The sequence below is a fragment of the Dermacentor variabilis genome, chromosome 4 (assembly GCF_050947875.1).
Source record: "Dermacentor variabilis isolate Ectoservices chromosome 4, ASM5094787v1, whole genome shotgun sequence".
Classification (NCBI taxonomy): Eukaryota; Metazoa; Arthropoda; class Arachnida; order Ixodida; family Ixodidae; genus Dermacentor; species Dermacentor variabilis.
This window is the reverse complement of record NC_134571.1, coordinates 196282519-196302351: the sequence shown is the minus strand read 5'-3', so window position 1 is coordinate 196302351 and position 19833 is coordinate 196282519. Positions and strand designations below refer to the sequence as shown.

Below are 19833 nucleotides of genomic sequence, written 5' to 3'. Positions count from 1 at the left end.
GCACCTCGCTGTGATGTCCGTGCTGTTTACTTCTTTGACATGATATACATGGTTGTTGTCGTAAATTTGACATCCTTTCTGAAGCGTCGGTAGTCCAAAATAGGCCTCAATGTTTTCGATTGCCTTAAAACCACAATTTAGAATGTCCGACAAGTTTCAAACGAGCGCCGCAAAAGCATGCCTCCGTAGCAGTGGCCGCCTCGGTGTTTCGCGCAACTGACACGGTGGCGCTGACGGCTGAACCGATCGCTGCGCCGCCTGACCATTGCAAAGTGCCCATAGAGCCTATGTATAATAACGTCTGAAATTTCGGATGCAAGAACCCTTCGCCAACCGATTTTCCGGACTTTTTGCCATCATGGCAGGTCCAAAACGGCATTAATAAAACCACCACCACCACCGCCGCCGTTTTGATAATCTTGTCGCTCGTCCAATCGGCGCTTTCGCACGCAGATCCGCTGGAAGCCGTAGCCATCACCGCAGCAACGCTAGGCCTAGCTGCTTCTGCGTTGGCTATTAAGCTTCTTGCCTTTCTGTGCCGTGTTTTTCATTGAAAGAATTCGCCGCTGTCAACAATGGCACCGACTCCGCCTTTGTGGTCCTCGCGATTGGCTTCGAAGCTCGGAAAACACGACACGATGCATAATACCGGTTGCCGAAAGTCAGCTTTGCCTCACAACAAGCATGTTGAAGGGGCAATTGTCACGGGACATGGTGTGTATTCCTTAATTAAACACGTGTGCACCCGCTGCCTCCTGTCACAGGATGAGCACCGATGTGCCTAATAAGTGTACTGGCAGGCCTTCAGAGCTTTTTTTGATGTGCTGCGGCAGTAAAAGACATGCAGTGGCGTACCAACTATTTCTAGTGTGTGTGTGGTGGGGGGGGGGAGGGGGCAAACCGCAGACGGTCTAACCTATCGCCCTCTCTTTCTCTCTCTCTCTATACACACACACACATATATATATATTGCCAATTCCTATTACCATAAGTGAAATAGCCTGGAAATGCTTCTGTTATATGCATATTTAACCAATAGGGACCTATTTATCAATCACCCCTGGTGAACCACGAGGACCCAAAATATGAGCTGAATTCGCTTTTATTTCTTGCAACTATATAGCATCTCAAGATAATAGAGGGGCAAAAGGCAATGAGTGCACCCACAGTGGCTTCGGATCGCACCCAGTAGCAGCAGTACAGTGTACATAAAAAGTATTACGAAAAGTACATAAAAAGTGTTTGCTACAAAGAATTTAAATAATTCAACAAAGAATTGTACTTGCTGTTTAAGTCTATAACATAAATGTATCGCTAGTTTAGGTAGTAGTACTGTTGAGGTTATATAAAACGACGTACAATCAACATAAATTACTTGTAATATTAACACACACACAAAAAAATGGGCTCACCATCCCGGCCCTGTGACAATGGATGTCAAGCAAAGCTGTTAAAAACCACCACTACAATTGCTGAGGAGGGTATGCAATGCTTTAGTGCGTTATAATGCCCCCCCCCCTCCCCTACCCTTCCCACACACTCAATTTCCACTAGCTTTGATATCTGTTGAGTTCAGTTATTCCAGGGCAATTGGATGAATTCTTTGTTCGCAAAACACATTCATAAAGCTCCGAATAGCTTACATGCGTAACACACTAAAAATATCATAATTAGTTCTCTATCTTTGAAGTTTGCCTACACATTGGTGATAACGCACCCTTTATTTTTGCCAAATATAAACAAAATGTATTGTTTATTTCATGGAGGACATCGCTGAAACTAAAATGGAAGGTGTTATGATGCATGAAAGTAAGGAAAGAAAAATGACGGCTCATTATTATTTGTGCTTTTAATTGGACCAGGTATGTAAAAATTTTGTGACACATTGCAGTTACAATGGCCACCCTCCACTTTCCACAAAATATGAACCTGTTGTAAGCTACATCTATGTCGAGACACTGGGAAGCTTAGTTGATAGCGGTCATATCACACTCTCTAATGCTTGAATAAGAAAATTTTACAAAGGCTGTATTTGATCCAGCCACTTCGCACGGGAAGTTTCCATTCGGCACCACCAATTTTCGCTAAATTAGGTGTTGGCGGCTTTATAGTGCTGCTAGAGCAGCAGGCTTAATTCTTCTTCTCTCGTTGGACACGCGCAAACATGCTGGAGTGCTTGCATACGCAATTTATTACGAAAGCCATCTATTTTGAACTTCACCTCTACACCACCCATTAATTTGTCCTTACAGTCACCAAACCTAACAAAGCTGCCCTCTTTAGTTCAGTGAGGACACCAGCCGAAATTAATATGTCATGCATGACAAAGTAAGAACAAAAAAATAAGGGTTCGATGATTATTCGTAACCCTTCTCAATAACCCATAAATATTAAAACTATGCGACACATTCCACTTGAAATGCTTGCCTTTTCCTTCAAAGTATAAAGTATCTTAATCTCTCTTGGGACACTAGCAGTAGCGTGATAATTTCGAACACTTGTTCACAATTTTTGATGGCGTATTTGATCAACATGCATTTACTATCGCACATAAAATCGGCATATTGTTCACCTTATGTTCGCACAATTTTATCCCAGTTGTTATTGCAACTAAGCAAGCGCAGGTGTCTAAGTCTTACACAGCTCGTAAAACAGACTAATAAGGCTATGGACCACTTGCATACCTATTCTAGTTGAAAATGCGCATTTAACCCACCCATTTGGAGCATTGCCTACACCTTATCCATACCATGCCCCTAATTTCCCCTAGAAATAAACAAGATGCCTTGTTTAGCTCACCGAGAACACCGAAGAAACAAACTACGAATTTCATTATATCCCCTTCAGTCACGGCATAACATTTGCGAACACAACTTATTTTTGTCCTTACTTTGTAGTGGTTACAAGGAATAGACAGTGAACATTAGGCTTTGAATAAATTGCACATTCTGCTTTCTTAAGGTACACCCATTCCACTTCTCAGTGAAATGTATAGCTTCAAACGACTGCTTTCACAAAGGCATTGCCCTCTTTGACGTCCCTTCAAAGAGGGTAATGCTTTCATGAAAGCGAGGTTGGGGGTTTGGGTAGTAATTGCAAAAGATTATTTCTCCCTTGTATTGCTTGGGCCCAGTAATTAGCCTTTGTAAGTAATTTGAGTGGGTGATTTAATATATTTATCGAAGAAACACAGCACGACTGACTGTACAATTAATGAATATTAGTTACTATGTATTTACGATGGGTAACTATAAAATTCAGATGCATTCCCGCCTTGACTTGCCTTGTATATGGAGTCTCCAGCACCTTGGGATAAAATTGATAGAAATAGCTCATCTTCGAAAATATTTGCTTCTGTATGCATCTCCTTTTTATTCGTATTTGAGAATGTCTCACTATGAGTTTTACACATTTTTTCCAATATATCATTTTTTTCGCTGTGCATTTTACTAACTCCGCCCTTCTGTTTTCTTTTTGAATAAAATAAACACTACCCCTTACTATTCAAGCTGGATTAAGTCTTTTTTCTTAATTTTTTAGCATGCTTACTAAAGAGTGACACCATCGGATGGCATGGTGTCAGCCCGTCTCTTGACATAAAACAAAGTTCTTTGTTGCACAGGGAATTCGGCCAGGGCACTCAGGGAAAACCTGGAAAACTCAGGGAATTTGGAAATGTCAACTTGTTGGACACCCTGAGTTGCCGACCGCATTTGCGGTCCTTACGGGGACCATAAATCGTAAAATAGTCCCAAAAAATCAAACAGTTCGAAAAGCTTGTTCACCCCCCCCCCCCTCAAGAAAAATTTAGCTTAGAGCAGATTTTAAAAAATCTAATAATGCCCTGCCTCATACTATGCTTGGAAGTGATCAGACTTGCTTGGATTTGTGCAAAAGTGACGTCTCCACATACAGTCAACCAGAGTCGACTAGATCTCCACCAGCGGAGTTCGCTATGGATATCGAAAAAAATCAGCCACGTTTTCTTCACACCACTTCACTCTTGTGAAGGCAAAGGAGGTGGTGCCGATCACACAAATGTAAAGCCGCACAAACATACACAAAGTTGCGACGTCTCCGAGGCATATCTGCTCAAGACACATCACGTGGAAAATAGCAACTGCAGCTCTAGAAGAAGAAAAAACAAAAACAGATCCCACATTAAGAGATTATTATGGTAGTGTTGACTGAAAAAGGAAAGAGAAAAGAAAACATGCCATCCCCTGTAGCATTTTGTCAGCCAAGGAAGGGCGGGCATGTCCTCCGAGACATGAAGATGGTGAACGCTTTCTATTGATAGCGTGCACCTCCCAATCTTGGAGGCTATAGAGAGGGCCACTGGAAGCCAAGCCTGGCTGCGTGTTTCTATTTACACCCAAGTTCAGTGCTCGACTGCTGTGGCGCCGTACGCCGCTCGCGTGTACCATGTTTCTAGGTACTTTCTTTCCCCAAAGCGCCGTGGCGAGTGCTCTAGATCCTTCTAGGTATTTGGTGGGACTAGGGACATGTTATGCCTCGGCGCACCATCTGCTCAGCCAGCTGTCACTAAGAGAAAATAAGTGTTTCAAAACTTGCTGCCTAGGCTATTTCGAAATAAAAGTTGCGTGCTGAAGCAGAAGTAACACTGGACGAAATTTTCAGTCTGAATAAGGGGATGAAAGGATGCGATAAGAAGTTGGTCGTGGTGTTTGAGGCACTTCAATCTACAAAAGCTGGGATAATCGTGGAGCATGGAGGGTTTCTCGCACCACGAGCCACATCATAGCTGCAATCAAATGCCCTTTCCTTCTTTACATCACTATCTTTCTTCCGGCCAAAACAGTAGCAAGGCACAAGCGCCACACACGACGCATATTAAACTATTGCGTGACATCCAAAAATCACAAAATGCATGAAAAAATTCCTCTAGGAGTTGTCTTAGTATGCGTAAGCATTGTGTCACTTGCTCCTCTGTACGCAGCCCGGTGTCATTACCAATGTTATGTAACCTTATTAGGCTAGTTATAACCACAGCACTGTAGTGAGACGAACTCGTGCTGATGGCGGTGCAAGGAGCATTGGTTATGCAAGCAAAGTACTGTAGGTGGAGGTGCCAGCTGCGCCGATGACGTTCCGAACATTATAAGCCGTTATTGCTCTTTAGCGCCTTATCCACCTGTGTTGAACCGTTAAAAACCGTGAATATACTTAGGCGATGGCTTTGTATGGCACCGCTGCACGAGCTGCACCTTGAAAGCGATTTTCGATGCCCACAAAGAGTGCTGACTGCTCATAGCTTCGCACGCTGTGTTCTTGGCATTTAGCGTTGAAGAGACGTGCTCACCTGTATCTTGAAAGCGATCTGCGAAAGTGGCACAGTGAGGTGTGTGCTGAGAGCACCGTCAGCGCTGTGTTCTCGCCACTTTGTTGATGTTGAAGTGAGATGCAGCACAATGGCGTATTCGCTCGCTGCTGCTGGCGCTATTACGAAACCAATTGTCTTATTATGGGACGAACGGAGGGATGGTTTTCTTGTTGGGTAACCATAGAAATGCTTACACATGTAAAATTAAAACTTACCTGCGGTGCCTGAACTCTGCGAATGCGGGCTGGGCTGAGCAGACTGTGCACCCAGGTACCAGCCAGGGACGTAAAACCAGATACCTAGGAGGATCTAGCTGGTGTGCCGTGGGGCTTTTGCGGAAAAGTACCTAGTAACGTAGTATGTGCGGGCGGCTCCTGGCCATGCAGTGGTTGAGCACTGGGGTTGGGCATAAATAGAAACACACATTCTGGCTATGTCAGCAGAAAATTCAACGTGGTGGCCTCCAAGAACGGGTAGTGCGACTCCAAACGAGTGATTTAGTCCGTAAAGTCAAGTTTGGAGCCTAAATTTGTCCGAAAACTAAGTCATGAAAATGCACTAGCTCTATGGGAACCCTGATGGTGCATTTATGAAGTCCAGAATATCCATAAAGTTTGAATGTTTGGAGTCCAAAAAATCCGTTGGCTACTCTACGTAAGTTACTGATAACTTGCAAAAACTTATGGTATGGGACTCCCAAGTATGTGCATCACTGTATTTTCTTGTCCGAAACATATAAGCATGAACTGTGTGAAACATTTTCTGATATTTGATATTTGATTGGATATTCGGCTTTTTCTCTTGATTCAATCTGGTATTCGATTTGAAATCTACTATTTGGTATTCGCTCTCCTGTAATATTTAGTGCAAACTAAAAAATCACAGTTGGTCACAACTGCACGTTCTTAGTAAAAACGCAAGTACGAGGTGAACGGGACGCCTTTCTATATTATCAGCAGGTGAAGCAACACAAGGATAGAGGAAGATCAACTGCTGGAAAGCCATCCAACTAAGGGCAACGCCTGGAAGCACAGCAAGCCAGAGTGCTCCGATAACTTTAACATGTTTCCAGCTGTCTTTTGAACCCGCCAGCTAGATACGCCCAGTTCCTCAGTGTGCAGAGTTTCTGGTAGTGAAGTGTGCAAGCTGTGTTGGAACAGTCCCAGTCATATAACTCTCATGTTTGCTTTTTGAAGAAAGGGAGGTGTGCTGTCAGCTCTCAATTCACTCTGATGGTGTTACATGAATCGCCGGCCTCGGCTTGCTCTGCAAGTTAATTTTCCTTACCCCACTACTTGCCTTTCTCTCTCGCTATGAGATATTCAAAACTCGGAGTAAACAGTGTAGGTGCTCTCTTCTGCCCGCTCTTCTCTTGTACACGTCACGTCCCTGTCGCTCTGCTTGCCAGTGACCCCAGCTGCCCGGCACAGTACACCTTGGTTCTGCAGTGGACACAGCACATGCTGATGATCTTTTTTACTTGAGCTATAATCTCATTGCATGTTCCCTTTGATTGTTTCAGTCTTGCGAAATGTGCTCTCGCCAGGTCCCATCAGAAATTTTGGCTATGCACTAGAAGTTGTAAAGCATCATCCAGGGAGTGTTTGGCTGCAGGAATCTTTAGAAAGGGTGCAGTAACAGCTGAGTTGGAACCAAGTGAAATGTTGGGAAGCCATGGTGCCAGGGGGCAGGCTGCCGTCCTCGAAGCAGAGGCTTTCTCTCTTGCTTTCACCCAGCACCCGCTGATGTCATTCCTCATAGAGTTCCCTACAATAATTACTAGAGGGAACTCTAATCGTTCAGCTGGCTTGGGAATGATGGTTAGGACATGAATTTGTCTTTGTACTTTTGGCTTCAAACCTGCCTGCGGCATTAACTTTATCTGCCTTTATCAGCCTAAATTTTGAAGCAATCCTGTATTTCTAAATGCATAAAGCAATAGTAGGTGTCCAAAACGTGACTTCCTATGGTGTGTTTCTTGCTCCTGTAATCGCATCTGCCACATGCAACCAGCAAGAACATGGCCCTCAAGACCTGCATTTGTTACCCATAGGGGGGTCATAACTGGGGTGTAGATTTTAACACCACATATGAGAATCTGCAGACATGCACAATTATTACGAATTGTTGCATTTATAATGCATCATTTTGACAAAAATTAACAGTTGGAACTAGTGACAAAGGCATTTGAAGCCAGAAGGACAGAGTTTAGGCAGGATCATGTACTGACCATCATTTCTATGCTGTCTGAACCAGCATGCTTGCAGGTTGACTGAACCACCATGCTAGAGGGAATGCTGGAGGTCCCTCTGGTAATTTGTGTAGGAAACTGACATTCCTCACCTGCTGTCTCCCACATCGGAGATGAGGGCCTACCTCTAGGACCTCATACGGGTGTTTGAGGGTGTGCACATTCTGCGTGTGGTGGATTAGAAGTCTCCCAGAGACTGTAAGTGCGTTTGGCTCCAAAAGCAACGAAGCCAAGTGGACACACCACCACGCTACACTAATTTGGCTCCACCAGAGCTAGGGTACCGTTCTGGCTTCCACTGCTGGCATGGGGGTTATGCGCACATGCATTAGAGTTCCTCTTGAGAAGCTGTGTGCATTTCACGCCTTGGTAAACATCAAACTAAATTTATGTGGTCCTTTCTGTGGATCCTGACCGATGCAAGACGGTTTTCCTCCGGTCTCACGTCGAGTAACATTGAAGTGCGACACTTGCCAGGGCGCTAGCATGCATGCCAGCATTCGAGATGCCTTCAGCGCAATTCGAAAGCCTACTATCGCTTTCAATGCTTTCCCTTCAGGGGAAACTACAAATTTTTTAATCACGACCTCTGCCTCCTTTGCTTTGTCTCGCTTCTTTTCTAGCTGTGTAGCACATTCTCAGGGGTGGTTTTGCATGCCTTGCCTTTCATTGGAATCCCAGAGTTGTTCGCACTGTGACTGCCAATTTGTGCATGTAGACCCTTGCATCTGACATAGAAACCCTGCATATTTGATGCTACCTACCTAGCACAAAATGCTCTTTAAAAAAGAAAAGAGCATCATCTTTTGTTTGAATTCACAGAAGTTTTGCCAGCACACGTTCATGTAATACTTTGCAAACACAGTCATCACTGCATGACCTGTGCAGTGTGCTTGTCTATTTGCAATGCCTAAACCTCGTGAGGGGTGCATTCATGGTTATCAGCCTACTTTTAGGTCTACTGCAGGATGAAGCCCTCTCCCAGCGATCCCCAATTACCCCTGTCTTGGGCTAGCTGATAACAGCTTGCGCATGCAAATTTCATAATTTTGTCACCCCACTTAATTTTCTACCATCCTTGACTACACTTCCCTCTCCTTGGCACCCATTTTGCAACTCTAATGGTCCATCAGTTATCTGCCTAACGCATTACGTGGCCTGCCCAGCTTCATTTTTTCTCCATAATGTCAACTACAATATCGGCAATCCCTGTTTGCTCTCTTATCCACACTACTCTCTTCCTGTCTCTTGACATTAAGCCTAACATTTTTTACTCTATTGCTCATTGTGCAGTTCTTAACTTGTTCTCGAACTTCTTTGTTAACCGTCAAGTTTCTACCCCTTATGTTAGTACTGGTAGAATGCAATGATTGTACTCTCTTCATTTCAATGACAGTAGTAAGCTCCCAGTCAGTATTTTTTAATGCGTGCTGTTCACACTGCAACCCATTTTTATTCTCTAAATTTCCTTCTCGTGATCAATGTCCCCTGGGAGTAATTTGCCTAGATAAACACATTCCTGCACAGACTCTAGAGGTCGACTGGCGATCATGAATTCTTGTTCCCTTGCCAGGTTATTGAACATTACCTTTGTCTTCCGCATATTAATCTTCAACCCTACTCTTACACTTGAAGGACCCCTTAGAAACCTCATAGTTGAAAATAATCCACTGCGCTCCATTGCAGTGCTCCATCAGAGCCAAGATGTGGCATTTAAAAGTTCCGATGATAATAATAATATTGGCTCATTTCCATTAATAGAAGGTTGACAGAGGAAGAGAGAATAAATGCAACTGTGTGCTTGATGAAGTTCTAATGCCCTGTATATCAGGCAGAGACTGGGGGCAACAACTAGCATGATGCAACACAGTTGCATCACATCAGATGCAACACATGACTAAAATAAATATCTATACAAGACGGCAAGAAAAGGGGCAAAATGCTAGTTTAATTACATTTAACAATGTTGTGAAATGGCAACGATTCAAAGACACCTAAATACTCAACAGGTGTACACTGCTGAATGTAGGTTCGTGGAGGTGCAAAAATGTAAGATCTGCCAAGTCAGAATTGGTATGTATCACGCGCCTCCTCTTCTCTACTGCAGGTTATCGAGGGGCTGCAGTCCATTCTACCCTGCTACCGCAAGCTGTTCTGCGATGCCCTGAGGAACAACACATCACTGACTGTGCTCCGGCTAAGCAAGTGCGAGCTGACGGGACCTGTGGTGCGAAGCGTCATTGCTGCCATAGGTGGTGCCGAGTGTCTGGAGGAGCTCTCGTGGGACTGGTGCAAGTTTACCACTGGCAATGTCCGTGCGGCCGAGGACGCCCTTTCCGGCTACATCACCAAGACAAAATCACTCCGCACCCTCAACGTGGCGCATGTACCGTTGTTTCGAGAGTCATCTGCACTTATCGAGGCCCTCGTGAAGAACACGAGCATCGTCAAGCTCATCGTTGGCTGCTCGGTCTTGAATCAGAATCGACGTACTGAATTTCGCCGCTATCTTGCGGCCAACAGGACAGTGAAAAATTTAATCATCTGCAGTGACCACTGCAGGAGTGCTCCAGATGTGGGGGAAGTCTTCAAGGCACTCACTGAGAACTCGACTTTGGAGGTGCTCACGATAGAAAACTTTGAGCTGGACCCGATTGTTGCCCTGCAGTTTGCCAGGGTGTTCAGCTTTAACACCACTCTGCGCGAGGTTGGCTTTCCCCACTGCACTTGGGACTACCAGTTCATGCGTGCGACAGAAGACATCCGGAGGCAGCGCATGTTGTATGCCCTCGTGGGCAGGCTGGGCAGAGACTGGCGGGTTGTGCCTCTAGTGAAGGCACTGCAGAAGACGTCGTCATTGCAAAAGCTTGTGCTCGCTGGGTGCTTCACCAATGACGAGACCCGGCAGCTTCTGGAAGCTGCTGCCAAATCTTCTTCTCTGCAACACCTCACCTTCGACTCGGTCATGATGCTGTCCGTAGAGACGTTCCACCAAATGGTGCAGGAGACAGGTGCTTCTGGGAAGGTCAGACTAGGCACGTGTCATTCGCTGCCTGCGGCATTTGTGGCAGGGCTGAAATCTGGCAGTGACATTCTGAGCATGGGCCACCACAAGTTCTTTCATCTGAACACGCCAGCGTTCCGCGAGATCGGAGCCGCCCTCGTGCTGCATGACCGTGTCACTGCGCTGGAGTTACGGCTCGACACTTGGGACGACGACTTTGTTGAGAAAGATGCATCCACTATTGCCGCCTATCTGTCGAAGACTACCGCCCTGAAGGAAATCTACATGAAGTTCAGTAACTTCAACCAGGATGCTCACCTCATCATCGAGGGCCTCTCCAAGAACAAGACGATAGAAAAGCTCGGAATTGAGGACTGGCTTGTGCGCAGGAAGGACATTAAGAAACTGTGCACCTGGCTGGTGGACAGCAGAACAGTGTACCACCTTGTTTACCTCTGTGCCCAGTATGAAGCATGTAAGGTGCTCATTGAAGATCTGGCTGACCTGCTTGAGGACAGCTACACTCTCACGTACATCCGTGTAGTGGAGTATCCCTCCAACTTTCACAATTGGCAGGCTGTGAAACACTTCAGGCGGCGGAACTTGTCACTTGTTGAGTGTGCTGCTCACTTTGTGCTGGGCTCGACATTGAAGCGGGCGGCTGCTGCTTACGAAACTGTGTCGTGGCACCCTCAGCTGTTGTCCAAAGTCCAAGAGCTGGCACCACTGAGCGCCTCAGAAGTGAGTCAGAAACTGCTAGAATGCAATCGCCTTGTGCGGATGCAATTCTGGCAACTTGCAGGCATCGTGAAGGATGAACTTGTGTGTTTCGAAAGGGTCGATGGTCGGAAGCAAATTGACAATCTGGTACTCGATGCATGGTTGCATGTTCGAGGATTCTTGAGCATCAGCGACGTCCTGGACGAGACAGGAGAGAAGCGGAGGTTGCCACGCAAACGGAAACGGAGGTAGTGCCCCTACTGTTGGAAGCAGATTCGTGTTCCTTGTGATGTGTCATGTTTTTGTTTTACTTGACTTTGAAGGTGTCCCGGCTACTGCACAAAGCTAATTCGAGCAAAGCTGTTGCCACCTAGGAACTATTTGTGTTACTAGGACTGCTCTGCCTCGCATGTGTCTGTGATCACAAGACACTGCAACTGGTAGTCTTGTACAGTGCTTTCTGTGGCTTTGGCTTTGGTTTGGGATGAATTGTTGATTAACTCTTTCGTTACCGCAAGAAATGTGCTCATTTTCAGTGCTTCAATGTTTTAGCATGTTATTTCAAGATGTAGTAGTCGCAATGTATACTGTTACAGTGAAACCTCGTTAAACCGTAGTTGTCCGGAGCTCTGAAAAAGTATGTACTAAACGATCCTGCTGCTTAACCAAACTAGCATGAGATCGCCCACGCACTTGTCAAAAACGGAACTCTGAGAGAGTGCTATGAAGGAGTAAAAAACATGCAGCATTCACTTCGCACCGCAAAAGTGTTATTTTCATTTGATGCCGCGGCGGCCTAGCAGCGATGATAGCAGCCTCAAACTTACTGAAGCTGTGAGCCAGATTTTCAGCCAGCCCCCTCTTCTCGGCAAACACTCGCGTGGCAGATTCCTCGTTGGCGTTGTATGTTCTCCGTGCATGTGGGCAGTAGCGCTGCAGAAGTCATGAGCTGCCTTTTTCGTTGCGGGGTGCTGTTCTTGTCGCGACAATTGCATTCATGCGGCTGACGTAATGTGCAGCTTCTGCCACTGTCGGGCCTGAATCGCCCGTGCTGTCGCTTTCCGTGTTGTCCTCATCACTGTCGCTAGTCGTCGGCAACGATGGTGATAAGTCGAACCTCGTAGCCGATATCTCTTTGCAGTTGCAGCAGTGCTGCCGAGTGACTTCTTCGCATTCCAAATGCCACACACCGTAGTCGAGAGTAGATCCTTGTTGCGTGCTAGCGCTGACTTAGGGTCACATTCCATAGCACAAATGATGTCTAATTTTTCTTCTATGCTGAGCACTCCGCGTATTTTTTATCCAACCTTCGGCATGACGCGAGTCCTTCTTTGCACGATGCCACAACGCTCTCCGGCACGGCGCTGAAATGGTGTTGATGTGGCTTCACGCACAAATGCACAGGGCGCTTGGAGGCCACCGTTCTGATCTCTGAGGCTTGTTGTTCTGCTGGGCTGCCCTCTGAGATGATGCACCGCCGTGTTTGCGCGACGAAAAGTGTAAACGCTACGCTTTAACCGATACGTACGGAATAAGCTGGTATGGTTTATGCTGATACAGAACACATTATGTTCAATGGCCGCTGAGTCGGGGATTTGACTTTACTACTTTTAAAACGAAACTACTGTTTAAGCGAGTACAGTTTAACGAGGTTTTACTGTATACATAAAATTACAGCCAGATCATTGGTGTTTTGAATTTATGTATAGTAATAATTGCTCAGATAATTTTTTAGAATTCTTGTGAAATCTCAAGGAAGCACCTTATGGAACATGAATGAAAGTAATAATTTACTATTTTTATTGTAAGTGCTGATTGTACAAAATATCTGGAGTCTATAAACTATACATCTGGTTCCTCTTTCCCAACTTATGTAAGGCAGATCATGCAAAATAATTTGTGTGAAGATTTGTAGGCATCAATACTAGCCACAGTGATGCTGACACTATGCAAGGAAGGAGGAGCTTTGCAAATAAGAAAATGGGTGAGTTCCTATAGTACAGGGAGCATTTGTTTTTCCTCTTTGCAGCAGGCATCTAATTTGTTTTTTACTGCATTCGAAGCAATAGTCGTCAGGTCAGGGAGCATGCAGGAGCCTCTTCATATTTGATTATTGCGTTCAGTCAGCTTTTCTGTGCAAGCAAGGTGGTCTAGCGTGCTTTCAGCTGGTCTGGGAGCCTCCACATGCTTTGTTCAATTCCTGCGCAGTCCTGTACAGTAATGTGGGGCGTTGCACAATATCGTACAGTAATGAATAAAGGCACAGGCAGTGTTCAGAATGTTAGAGATAGAACAGCTAGTGAAGCTTTGGTCAAATGTCGGTCTGAAATCGGCTGCATGCTCTTGTGCAAGGGAAAACCCACATGACGAGAATGATTGCTGATAGTAATTCGTACATACACTGATGGATGAAACCCAACTCTCAGTGGGAAAAATAATGTTGCACTGGATGTTAGTGCAAGAATATCAAAATAACACGCCCTCATCAGCATCTACTGTCAGCACCTACTGTAACGGCAATTGCTGTAACGGCAATTTTACGTTGGATCGTAAAATTGGCAACCCGAGAGCAGTTTCTGTGTCTATGTTGCCGAATCGACCAAAGTGCAAATTTTGTGTGTTATTGAAGAAGTGCTAGGAGCACTGGAGGGTAGTTTTGGCGATACCTACAGTCGAAGCTTTATTTTTCCAGACACTCTTATCTGCCAAAAATTGTGAAATCTGACAAATAGCTTAGTCGTTATTTCAGATGGTGCATGATGTTGCTAGTAAAAAAAAAAAAATTCCGTGACAATTGCAATACTCCCTAATGCGAAATTTGAGTGCAGCTCATATGTGTTTTCATTTTGTGATATACTGGCTGGCGTGGACAATCCGTCTCGTGCGGCATGTTGCAAACAGAGGAGGGTGGCGCAACCGGAGTGAGGCAGGCCGTGGGTGATGCGTGGGCGCGACTCACAGGAGCCGCTGCAGACAGACCTCCCAGATGATCTGGTATCCATCGTTGCCGCACTATGCTTTTCTGATGCTTTCGCCGTACCCGCCTCCTCTTCTTTCTGTCTCATGGTTCTGCTGCACTGTCCTTCCCCACTTTCCTCCTTGAGTCTTTCATCCCCCACTGCACTCCGCATTCACTCTTTAATCCTTCGCTGTGCTCTTTCGCTCAGTTACGTTGACACCAATGCTTGCCGCAGGAATGGGTGCCTAAGAGCTGCATTCTAAAAATTTCCAATGGGAATATTTAACAACTTGTAGAAGAATGGTCGATCAAATTGATCATTTTCTATAGCTGCGGTAACGAAGGAGTTAAATAAAATGGTGTTTGATAGCTTCCTACTAACCGTAGCAGTGACCTTAACATTGACATGATTAGAGTGCATCATTAGCGTCATTAGTATATTGCAGGCACAAATTTAATGGCTGTCTGTCATGCCAATTTTTCAATAAAAAAAAAAGCATGGAAATTTTCTTTTTCAGCTTTCAAGGCTTTATTTTGTTTTTAAGTGTAGATATTCAGATAAGGACATTGTGACAACAGTAACATAGAAAGGTATTTTTGTTGTTGGGACTGTACCTTAAGCTGTCCATGTGCTCCACTCAGTGTGCGATCCTGCAGAGTAGAAATAAGGGTTTTGGTGTCGGATGCTCTAGAAAACTGGCGAAGTCACATGTTCAATGATAACCATGCTGTTCTTTATTTAGTGGATTAATCCGCAAAACACACTCCATGCAACACCAAAAGTCGCACTCCCATGCCGAGTTCCTGTGCAATTAGTGTACAGAGCTGATTGCGACAGTGGCGCGAAACTATTGGCTGGCCCATTTGTTAACCTGTTCATCTAATACAGTCAAACCTCGATATATGAAACACGGATATATCAAATTATTGCATATATCGAACACTTTCCATATAACCTGGAAAATTGCATGCATTTAAAATTTTTATTTCGAACGGGGTCGAACGTAAAATGGCTATATCGAACTCCGCCACCCCAGACCATGTGCACTCTGTTGACAGGCGGCAAGCTTGCCCGCAACGCCCTCGAAGATAGTGATGGGGCAATGGGTGTTCCCTACTGCTGCGCACTATAGCTGCACACATCAAAAGCGCCGAGGGCGTCATTTGAACGTAGTGGCATACGCATGCGGTGGCTTGGCTAGTTCGACAACATCAACGACGCATTGCATTTAGCGTGCTGACTCCTCGGTGCTGCGCTCTTCGCCTGCTGTGCCTTGTGAGGAGTGGTTTGCATCCACAAAGGTGTGTGACAGTGCGCGCTCACTAGGCTCACTCACAGACACCACTTCATACTTTGTTATTGACAGTGTTTAAATATTCTTCGATTGATGGACATGTAGATTGCAGCGTAAGTAGCGGCCGAACTTGAAGACGCTGCCGAGGTTGATTCCGCATTGATGATGTCCCGCTCCCGACTTAAACTAAGGCTGTAGCTGCTTTGGCCCTTCTTCGCCGCTACTACGGCGCAATAGAAGGCACTGGCCTATTGCTTGTGGATCATTTAGACTATGCTGAGGATGCCATGGTTAAGTGCGCAGCTGCCAACAAGAAGCAGGCTACACTGCTGCAGTACTTTCAGCCAAAAAAATAAACGGCTTGTGTGAAGCCTCAAATGAGTATTTACTATGCCGCAATTGGGGCGCGATCGGGGATCGTTGTTCAGAGTGCACAATTAGCTTAGGCCGCGCTGACTTCGCGCGGTGCAGCATGGCCTAGGCTAATGGAGTGCGGCGAAACCAAACACACGCTCCAAACAACGATCCCCAATCGCACCTTTTCTTCACCGATTGATTTGTACAAGTTCTTGATGCGTTTTTTAGGTGATCTTATATATCAAATTCTGCCTACATTGAACTATTTTGCGATCACTGTGCTGTTCAGTATATCGAGGTTCGACTGTATTTTGGTATGGCATCACAACTAATGCATTTCTGTGGTTAGGCAGACGCAGATCTTCGTGGCAATGTTGTGGAAACTGTGTGACATGGTTGCCGTCGGACACAGCTGCTGGCATTTTTCAAGCTGTGTTTATTTAGAGAATGAGCATGATGGGGCTGCAAATGAGTCTGGATCATAGGTGTGGGGCGGTGGCATGATGTTTGGAGTGGCTCAGCACATGCACCTGAATGGCAAAGGTGATATCAGGTGCACCACAGGCAGGCATGCGAGGTGTTGAATGCGTGGTGTAGTAAGAGGTCCTTCAAATGGGCCACTCAACATTCAGCCTGCTCTTTCGATGAGACTTGTCACTGTCACAGGAGCACCTCTGACCTCCTCCAACGTCCTTGAGTATCTGTTGTGTCTGTGGGCCTTAGCCTGAGAGAAGCTGTTCTAAAACGCATGCGCATTCAGTATTGTTCATAGTGCCAAAGCGAGAACTGCAGTGTCATTTAATGTGGTGTTGCTGTGGTATATGTCAGCCATGGAGGATTAGTGACACTGAATTGATGTGCTAATTTCGGTCGGATGTGCAAAGGTCACATCATCACTTTCATGGATGAACAACTGCTACATCTGTCTAGCATTTTCTTTGCAAAATGTAAAATGTGTACGCTGTTAATTTGCTTATTTCACGTGTTTGTGTTGTTTATTCATGGTAAGGAATAGAAATTGCAGTTATTTATTTTCAATAGTACTAGTCTTGTTGAGATCAATGCGGGTGAGCATAATATGTGAGGTAGTAGGACCACATATGGGAATGTATTTGCAAATGGCATGGAAACATAACCTTGTACATCGTTTTTTTTTACTAACAGCAGCGTGCACTCTAAAAAAGTAACAAGGAAATAAGCACCGTATAAACCGGAATGCAAGTATAGATATTTTCTTAAAAGGACAACAGGCTAAGGTCGCCCCTCGTCTTATATAGCAGTCTTTAGCCAAATGCAACTTGTCATCTGGCAACCGTACTGTGTGCTTAGGTGTCATTCTGGACACTCCAATTCTGCCATCATTTCATATTTGTTAATGGCAGCATTTTTAGCCAATCAAAAGGGCACAGAGGGTTCACAATGCAAAAAAGGGGTAAGGCATGCAGACATGAACACAAAAGAAAAGAAGTGGACAATACGAACGCCGGTTCTAGTGCAGGTTATACATATCTCAATTAAAGAAGCAGGATTCTCTTGTGTCCGTGTCTGCAGGCCTTACTTCTTCTTTGCATTATGAATCCTTACCAACTAGCTCAGCTGTCTGTCGTTCTAAGCTTCACAGAACGCTGCTGTGGCCCCTAATTGGCTCAAAATGCCACCATTACCGAATTCAGCAATATGGTTAATTTGACAATGTCAAAAACAGCACCCCCGGACATTGGTAAATTACACCGTACTGTCGAGTTCGGTAATGCAATATTTTGAGCCAGTCAGAGAGGCCCAGAGGGCTGCTACGGCCTCTCTGGTTGGCCCAAACTGCTGCCACTGCAATGGCAAATTTGATAATCATGGCAGAACTTGAGAATGTCCAGAATAGCAACCCATGTTGGTGAACTCACAGTCAAAGCCTTATCTATATCCAAACGTGATTGCAGTCATTTTTTTTTGTCATTTTGCCTACCTGTGTGCCCTTTTGCAATCAGCTTACTGTGCTATTTATTTTTTATCTAGTGAGCGATGACTAGCAGCACGCAGAGCGGTTTTAGCTGCATTCAAGATTAATGTCTACTTAGGCAAGAGGAAAAGCAACATGGTCACTCATGTGCCATGTTGGTTGGTACAAAAAAATAGAAAAAAATGCAAATTTTGTCTTTCTGAATTTTCTAAAATAAGAAAAAGGAAGAGTTGGCATGTAAAACCCCAGTATTCACTTCTGAAGAATGTATGATTAGCAGGCACAAAAAGGAGAATTGTTGGTGCGCAACTTGTGTAAAACGTCATTGGTACTTCTATATGGCGGTGCACTGTCGGACGCGTCCAGCTACAAATGGTCATCTTCTGACGACGCTTCTGCAAATTTGAATGAGGCTGCAGCTCCGATGATGCATGAGCAGTGCCGTTTTAAAAATAAATGCGATTCGGAATTGTTTTGTATTCTTTTTTCTTTCTCCTTTTTGCACTTCAAACTAAAGGGTTGAACTATACTTGACCTTGGCCCTTGACCCACTTGACCTTTACACCGACAGTTACTCTGGAAATGTTGATCAAAATATCACCACCTTGATATAATATAAATAGATCGACCTTTTCACTGTACCAATGTATGAAAGCTCGCAAGAATAATTGAAAAAATGACTGAAGTATTGCTAATTGTATTTTGCGCTTGCTTTGTAGTTAATGCTTGTGTCGTTTTATTGAATACTATCTGTGACTTGTATTTTGTATTGATGAATCAAAGCGATTTTGAATCGCTCACTGCAATGGGGAAAAAAACGGGAGTATTTGAGAGTGTCAGTATTGCAAGCACGTTTTATTGAAGCAATTCAATATGTATGCATAAGAAATGTTACATCTGCTAATGTGAAGATGGTGTTCGCCTTGATATTGCAGCATTATGGTAAGCATTCTTGCCATCCTTGGTGTTACACAATTGCCCTGCTGCAAAAATAATACTAGGCTCTACCTGGCGCCAGTCACATTTTTTTTAATGCTTGGCCAATCCACTCGCGATGGAAAAGCACCACTGCTTGTAAATTAGACCTTTCAATTTGACTGTAAGTCAGTGCTGTGTTTCTGCATTTCTCTTTCGTCTTCACCTTGACCACTAGTCTTAGAAGTACTATGTGAGGTGTGTGTGGTCTACAGCTAGTCTACAGTCAGTCTCGGTTGCTGTGAATTATACACACGCGGCCAAGCTCTGTCACTGTTGTGGTGCTGTTGTGGATCTCGTGGCCGCTTCCTTAGTGAAAATTCCAGTAGACAGATTGGTTATTGACAACTAATGGAATAATAAGTTTTTAAAGGGAGAACCAATGGTCTATTTGCTCGTTAACCAGCAATAGCTTAGTCTAGTAAAACATTGGGACTTCCAGTTGGACTCTTGAGATTTATCGGCTCCAACAGGTCCAACAAACTTGTGACACTAAACTTGAGAAGCTTAAGTGCATGAATATACAGGAAATTCACTTAAACTTCAATGAATTACCCATTGTTTCACTATATGCAACTGCATGCTGTACATATGTTATGGGGATGTTGGGAGTATAGACAGACTGTATTTACAATGTATATACAAGCAGAGTCAATGCAGTTAAGATGGCTGACCAGCAACAATGCACAGCAGCCAGCATCTCGCGATCTTCTTGCTCTCTTGTGTCATCCTTCCGTAACAGGACCCCCGGGTGCTGAAGCGCCGTCGCGGCGCATGGTAAGCGAAGAACTGTGAGCGAAGTATGGTTTCAGCCGTGACACGTGTACGACGTCAATAGACGGCGCACTTCAGGATGGGTGGAACTGTAACGGCGCGATCTCGTAATTGACATTAACTTGACGTAGGACTCCATAAGGCCCTGTGCAGCGAGAGAGAAGCTTCTGGGAGAGGCCGACCTGACGACATGGTGACCA

The 19833-nt window shown here is 44.9% G+C and overlaps 1 protein-coding gene across 1 annotated transcript in view; it reads left to right on the top strand.

Annotated features, from left to right (window-relative positions):
* LOC142580038 (uncharacterized) overlaps window positions 1–18991 on the top strand; it is a 50976-nt gene extending 31985 nt beyond the window's left edge. The window contains exon 4 of the mRNA XM_075690774.1: window positions 9703–18991. Within this exon, the coding sequence (XP_075546889.1) occupies window positions 9703–11571 (1869 nt within the window). The 3' untranslated portion in view covers window positions 11572–18991. The remainder of the gene's footprint in view (window positions 1–9702) is intronic.
* Window positions 18992–19833: the final 842 nt, after the last annotated feature.